Source organism: Ranitomeya variabilis, chromosome 1 (assembly GCF_051348905.1).
Source record: "Ranitomeya variabilis isolate aRanVar5 chromosome 1, aRanVar5.hap1, whole genome shotgun sequence".
Taxonomy (NCBI): Eukaryota; Metazoa; Chordata; class Amphibia; order Anura; family Dendrobatidae; genus Ranitomeya; species Ranitomeya variabilis.
The window spans coordinates 851,784,178-851,791,861 of NC_135232.1; the positions used below are offsets into that span (position 1 = coordinate 851,784,178).

The 7,684-nt window shown below is 37.4% G+C and overlaps 1 protein-coding gene across 1 annotated transcript in view; it reads left to right on the plus strand.

Annotated features, from left to right (window-relative positions):
- NPFFR2 (neuropeptide FF receptor 2) overlaps positions 1 to 5,734 on the plus strand; it is a 336,556-nt gene extending 330,822 nt beyond the window's left edge. Inside the window, exon 4 of the mRNA XM_077262329.1 lies at positions 4,639 to 5,734. Coding sequence (XP_077118444.1) covers positions 4,639 to 5,494 — 856 coding nt within the window. The 3' untranslated portion in view covers positions 5,495 to 5,734. The remainder of the gene's footprint in view (positions 1 to 4,638) is intronic.
- Positions 5,735 to 7,684: the final 1,950 nt, after the last annotated feature.

Genomic DNA, 7,684 nt, shown 5'->3' on the forward strand with positions numbered 1-7,684 from the left:
ATTCCAGAAATAATTGTTCTCTTTGGCAGAGGATTCAAGGCTTTATGTGTTTTGTGAAGACCATCAATAAAAGGTAATTTAGGATGTTCCAGTGTTAAATATTCCCTTTGTTGTTCCGTGTGTACACTAAAAGCAAAACTTTCATTAACAGAATGGGTCTTTTTAGTATATACTGGCAATGGATTGGAAGACAACTTTTTGTAGGTGGTCACATCAGACAATGAAGAATGCAGTTGTTGGCTATAGACATCCAAATTCATCACAACTACCAATCCACCTTTATTAGACATTTTTACAATTATAGTGTCGATTTTTTTAAGTTCCTCCAAGGCTATGAATTCAAGTCAAGAAAGATTGGCTCACTTGGAACTGGTAGTTAAAAAAGAATTTATGCACTTCAACTCGCATTGTACCACTTTTTGAAATTGATCCATTTTAATGCTGACCCCGAATGAATAGGGTAAAATTGTAGATTATGTGTTTAAAACATTGAAACCTGGTTAATCTGTGGCGCATTAGTTTCCTCTTCCATATGTAATTATTGCAGATTTAATACTGACAATTATTACATAAAATTAGTGTTTGATATTCATTTTGGTTGAGCTGAACAGCATTGTCCATTTCGTCAATCAGTAAAAAAAAAGACTCTTAACAGTGAGATTTTTAATGAATCTATTCATTTCTATAAGGGCGCCAAATAAATTAAAAATCCTCTCTGGTACAAAATTAAGTCAGAAGCCAAGGACACAAATTTGTGCATTAAACAGTGTTGTTTAGATACATTTAGAACATTTGATGGCTGCGGTTCATTTAGAACTTCCTCCTGCGTCAAGTTGACATTCCCGCAGTGTTTGCGGTGTTTGCATCTGGCACGTTTTCTATGCATTTTTTTGTTTTGCGAAAACAAGAAAAATCCTGGCATGAAATTGTGGAGTCTAATTTATTGGTGCTGCTGTCTGAGAACTCCGGGTCTGAGGAACTGAAACTCACCTGTGCATGTGAAGACGCTCTTTCATGTGAATTAGTGCGTTTCAGTATAGATTTAGGAGTCTTAGGGAATTTCTCCCACCTGCCCCACTCATACACTTTATTCATTCTGTAATCATTGATGTCACGTTGGAACCTATTTTGTTTTCTATTTGTGATCACATCTTCCAATTTAGTGACAGTTGCTTTTATACACTTTCATATTATGTCTTCGCCTTAAAGGCCATGAGAACCCTGCCCCAATTTTTCAGAAAGGAGTAATCATTTCGGCACTGTACTCTGAGCTGGAGAGTGAGGTGTTGGAAGTCCAGGGGAACACCCTGGCCTCCTGCCCTTCAGGAATATTATTTGTACCATCTAATCTACACTGCAGAGTAATTAAAGAACATCACAACTCTGTGCTTGCTGGCCATCCAGGTGGTAAGACAGCTGCGGACCTCATTTCCCATCGTTTTTGGTGGCCAGGGTTGCATTAGGATGTGGTTGAACACATATCTGCTTGTAGTATCTGCGCGCTTTCTAAGGTATCACATACACATCTGTCTGGTACTCCTCTTCCTCTGCCTATTCCTAGCAGGACATGGACACACTTGTCTATGGATTTTTTTTACTGACCTACCAGTATCTACAGGCAATACTGTGGTTTTGGTGGCCGTAGATAGGTTCATTAAGAGGGTTCATTTTGTCGCATTCCAAATGCCAATACTTTTGTTCAGGTGTTCATAAATGAGATTGTGAAGCTTCATGGGGTTCCTTCCGAAGTAGTGCCAGATCAGGCGACTCAATTTGTTTCCAAGATCTGCCTTCCATTGAATGGACAGACTGAGTGCATTCATCAGAATTGTGCATGACAGATGATGCAAGATAGCCAAGTGCATGCCACATACATCAAATTCAATTCTGGGCTAATTAAGGGCATCAACCTTGTATGATGCACTTAAGTGATGCACTGGGCAGGAAAATATATATACTCACCCTATTATATTGCACTTTTCTTTTTCACTCATTTTTCTAAGAAAAAAGCAAAACAGTTTGACAATAATCGTCTTCGCAGACTCCGTGGTGATGGTTTGTAGTCCTTTTTGCTATATTCTATATAAAATTCTATCATTATAGCAAATGCAGATTACACTCCACGATAGGTTGCTGAATATTACTCTGATTATTGTATTTCATGGATTTTTATCCTGATTTAGAGTAATTTAAAATACAATATAGATATAAATTAACCAGATTAAGTTTTCCATGTGTATGCAGTAGAGATGAGCAAAAAAATTTGAGTGTAAATGAACTCTTCTCTAATTTTACAAAAATCCGCATTTGCCAAAATGCAAATTTTTTCTCATTCACTTCCATGCATATTCAGCAAAGGAATATGGTGGCAGCTTCTGGCCACCATTTTCCAGAATCATAAGCGGTCATAAAAATGTAAAAAAAAAGGAATTAAACTTTCCTCTCTAGGCCTTCTGATCCTCACTGCCACCCCTCTGGTCCTTGTTGCATCTTTGGATCAGTGTCAGCAGTGCTGAAATACCCTTACTTCAGTTGCTCGGCTCTGGAGGGCTCTGTGCATGTGCCCAAAATGGTCACGGACCACAAACTGGAGGCAGTGAAGATTGGAGGGGTGGGTGAGGTAAGCAATGAGGTAAGTATAATTATTTTTATTTTTTTACATATTATGCTTTGTTGTTTTGTTGACTGGTCTGATCCTTGTTCTCCCACCTTGCAGTATTCTGTTCTTTTCAATGTGCAGTGACAGTGCACTATCTTGCCAGCTCATCATTTCTTAGTAGAGCTGGTGAGTGATTGCACTGTCAGTGCACACTGAAATGGAATATAGCACAGGGAGCTCATACGGAATATGCATTTGGAATATACCACCATTGAATGCTTAGTAGAGCAGGCAGTAGTTTATCAAAATGGATATAAAGTTAAAAAAGGAGTAAGAGAGGGTAGAGAGGGAAATGAAAACACTTTTTAATTAAAATTCAGGGTGGACCATGTATGTGGATACATCTAAATAAAATGGGAATGTTCGGTGATATCAACTTCCTGTTTGTGGCACATTAGTATATGGGAGGGTGAAAACTTTTCAAGATGGGTGGTGACCGTGGTGGCCATTTTGAAGTCAGCCATTTTGGATCCAACTTAATTTTTTTCAATGGGAAGAGGGTCATGTGACAAATCAAATTTATTGAGAATTTTACAAGAAAAACAATGGTGTGCTTGGTTTTCATGTAACTTTATTCTTTCATGAGTTATTTACAAGTTTCTCTTTGTTTATAGCAAATGACATGTCACAGAGGTTAACTCTTGAGGAGTGGATAGAAACTGTGTTTATTTCTGGTGAACGCAGTACCTGGGTCATTGCAGCAGATTTCAATGCAAGACACCCTACACAAGAAAACTGTCACCATTCCCATATTATTTAGGTGTATCCATACAAATGGCCCACCCAAAAAAAGTTTACCTCATCACTGAACATAATGTTCTGTTTAAACTGAGGGTCCTGTTCCAATTTTGTTTTTCCCATTCTGCAAATTCAGCGCGTCGATCTGGCATCAGTTGAACATCCCTTCGGTGGATATTAGATACTCACAAATGGCACCCTTACAAAATCCAGCGGCTGCAGCATCTCAACAAGGATGACCCAGATTGGAGCACTGAATTTGCAGAATGAGCAAAACCAAAATTGGAACAAGATCCTCAATTTAAACAGAACATTATGTTCAGTGATGAGGCAAACTTCTCAATAATTTTGATGTGTCAGATGACCCTCTTCCCATTGTAAAAAAAAGTTGGCTCCAAAATGGCTGACTTCAAAATGGCCGCCATGGTTACCACCCATCTTGAAAAGTTTTCCCCCTCCCACATACTAATGTGCCACAATCAAGAAGTAGATGTCACCAACCATTCCCATTTTATTTAGGTGTATCCATATACATGGCCCACCCTGTATAATAGAAGAGTGATTAGTTTATTTTATTAAATAGATAGATATTTAGCATTAAAATAAACTAGTTTCAGATCACCCCCTTTTTATAGCACCAGGCTTCAGCTCTGTAAAGATTCTATTTTTCACTGGTGGATATTATGTAATAAAGGTTAAACAATGGTCCCAGGGAGTGCAAATTTAGCAAACATTACTTAATGTGGCAGTCAAATGCTATTTGATTTAAATTAATAAATATTGTTGAAAAGAGCCATTTTTTCAATAAAATATCCTATATTTAAATTGTTCTAAAATAATTTCTTTTGACTTTATTTACCTGTCAACAAGACAGATGAGATACTGTAGAAAAATATGGATAGGGTTGTGACCCTTTTTGGATTTATTATCCTGAAAGATTGAGCCCCCATATAATTTATATTCTCACGGGACAGTCATTTTAATCAGTGTTAATAATGAAAAAGTGGTTTTCCAAGAATAGAGTGCAAATTATTCTTTCACTGAAAAATCCCATTAACTAAATGGGGTTTGTTGTTTGTCCTTGCAACACATATTATCATATTAAAATTGTCAAATACATAATTTTAGTTAACTCAAGATGTTTAATTTCCAAGGCTTTTATTCTTATAATGAATAGTATTATCCTGTGTTTCGGATTTTTACATGTATTGTGACATTTAACATAATATTTCTCATTGCAGATTCCGCTGCATCGTTTATCCTTTCAAGCAGAAGTTGACCATATCCACAGCCGTTGTTATTATTGCAGTCATCTGGGTCTTGGCTATTGCTATTATGTGTCCATCAGCTGTTATGTCTCACGTTAAAGAAGATAAACACTTTCGCGTAATTCTTGGCATTAACAATCAGACAGGTCCCATTTATTGGTGTCGTGAAGACTGGCCTAATCCACAGATGAGAAAAATTTACACAACAGTTTTGTTTTCTAATATCTACCTTGCTCCTCTTTCTCTCATAGTAATTATGTATGCCAGAATTGGTATTACTCTCTTTAAGAGTGAACTGAATGTTGAAAGCAAGAATCACCAACAGCAAAGGCATGCTGTGTCCAGACGGAAGCAGAAAGTCATCAAAATGCTAATTATTATTGCTTTGCTTTTTATTTTGTCTTGGCTTCCATTGTGGACCTTGATGATGCTTTCTGACTATGCTAATCTTACGGAAAAGCAGTATCAAATTATTAATATTTATATCTATCCATTTGCCCACTGGTTGGCCTTTTTCAATAGCAGCATCAATCCCATCATTTATGGTTTCTTCAATGAAAATTTTAGACGTGGTTTTCAAGCTGCCTTTAAACTTCAACTGTGCTCAGAAGAAATGGAAAGCAGAACAATGTATTCACAACGGGCACAAGGCAATGCCATCTTACCAGCATCTTCTCAAAATCAGGGACGGCAGGAGTCAGCATTTGAAAAACAAAGCAGCGATAAGGATTCTGATAAACGAAAACCACTGACAACCGATCAAGACTTAATTATGGAAGATTTGGAAAAAATGTCTAATAACAATGGGATTCACAAAGACATGCTTTGATAAAAGTTGAGGCATTTCTTCAGCAATGATGCATGGATAGCATTTGCGAAAAACTCTTTTTTAACATCTACTAATCATGTTCAAACGCAAGGACATGATGCGTATACGTTTATGCTGACCAGTGACGTGTTTTGTAATGCGCTTTGAACAGCCACAACGTTGAATGCCTATGTGTCATGTTAGTTTTTATGCAATAACTCATTTGAATCTGATGTAAATAAAGCTATTACTATTTTTGTGAAGATATGACATGGCACTACTAAAAATATGCTCTGATTATATATATATATATATATATATATATATATATATATATATTAGACATACCACTTCATGACCCACAATTTAAAAAGCAGTAACTCATATGGACATTTTGGGTCCTGATAACATATGTGAATTACTATCACTGCAGTGTAATAATAATGCAATACATAGGTTGCAATTCAACTTCAAGAAGCAATCTCTCAATTGTTTTTCTTCAAATCTTGTATTGATCTATGTAGTGTAGAGTAAGTGTGTTAATATACTAACAGATTGATAACTTCCCAGGTTTACAATGCCACTTTGGTCCACTTTCTAGGTCACAGGACTTAATTTCTAATTCTCCACATTATACATTATATCTTGAATGGTAGTTGCCTTCTCAATATAGGTGTATGGAGACTCGTTCTGAGCTTTCATAAGATTACATTGAGAAAGTGAAAAAAAGAGGAATGCTCACATGACCTAGAAGAGGACTGGAGCTACGCTGAAAACCGTTAGCAGCTGGATACTATGTTAGTGCACCAACTTTAGGCCTCATTCACACTTTCATGTAGCACTTATGTGTTCTATTCATTTTTTCATGGATATAACAAGTACCCATTATAATCTGTGGTGCCATTTTCATGTCTGTGTTTTTTTCAATTATTGTGTGTCCATGCAAAACTCACAGAGACATGTCTGTTTTTCTCCGGTATCATGGATAAAAGGAGCCAATACAAGTCTATGGGTCCTCGAAAAAGACATGCAGCACGTGGATGGCAAACATGATGTGAAAAACAGTGATGATACTGATGGTAAAAATGGACACATGGGTGACACATTGATGGTAAAAATGGACACGACACCAAACACTGATGACACATTGATCAAAAACACTGATGATATACAGATGGTAACAATAGACAAGCAGACTGTACACTGATGAAATATTGATACAAAACACTGATGACACAAATGCTATTTTTTAATGTACATGTTTAAACATGGATGTATGACAGGATGAAAGAAAACAAATGTTGGGTGCGCTTCTTCAAATAGTAACTACACTTTTATATTTTTCTAATTAAACAATGCAAATGAAGGTAAAAAATATTTGAAGAAACTTTCTAAAAAAAAGAGTGCTCCCTTCCCCACTTATCAATATCTTCTCCTCTACCCCATTTTCTGTACTGATTATTCACCCACAATATATGCTCAGATCTGCCATTAGATTTGTGTTTAGTGCGATAACAAGTTATAGAGGGAAGAAAAAAGGAGCTAGAGGGAAGCAGAAGCAGAGAGACAGATAGAGAAATAATGGGTGCTTCTTGTGAGCAGAGCAAGAAGAGGGGAAATTGCTAAAAATGCAATTCAAGACAGAAATAGTGTTATGACTAGTGTTGAGCATTCTGATACTGCAAATATCGGGTATTGGCCGATATTCACTGTATCGGAATTACAATACCGAGTTCCGATATTTTTGTGATATCGGAAATCGGAATCGGAAGTTCCTGTAAGTTTCCAGGCGTGTGCGGTGCATATGGTTCCCAGGGTCTGGAGGAGAGGAGACTCTCCTTCAGGCCCTGGGATCCATATTCATGTAAAAAATAAAGAATAAAAATAAAAAATATGGATATACTCACACCTCCGACGGACCCTGGACCTCAGCGGTGCAACCAGCAGCCTCCGTTCCTAAGAATGCAGTGAGTGAAGGACCTGTGATGACGTCGCGGTCTTGTGATTGGTCACTTGATCGCTCATGTGACTGCGACATCATCGAAGGTCCTTCACTCACTGCATTCTTAGGAACGGAGGCAGACACTTGCACCGGTGAGGTCCAGGGTCCGTCGGAGGGGTGAGTATATCCATATTTTTTATTTTTAGGCTATGTTCACACGATGCGGTTTTTGCTGTGGATCCGCAGCGGATTTGCAGCTGCGGATCCGC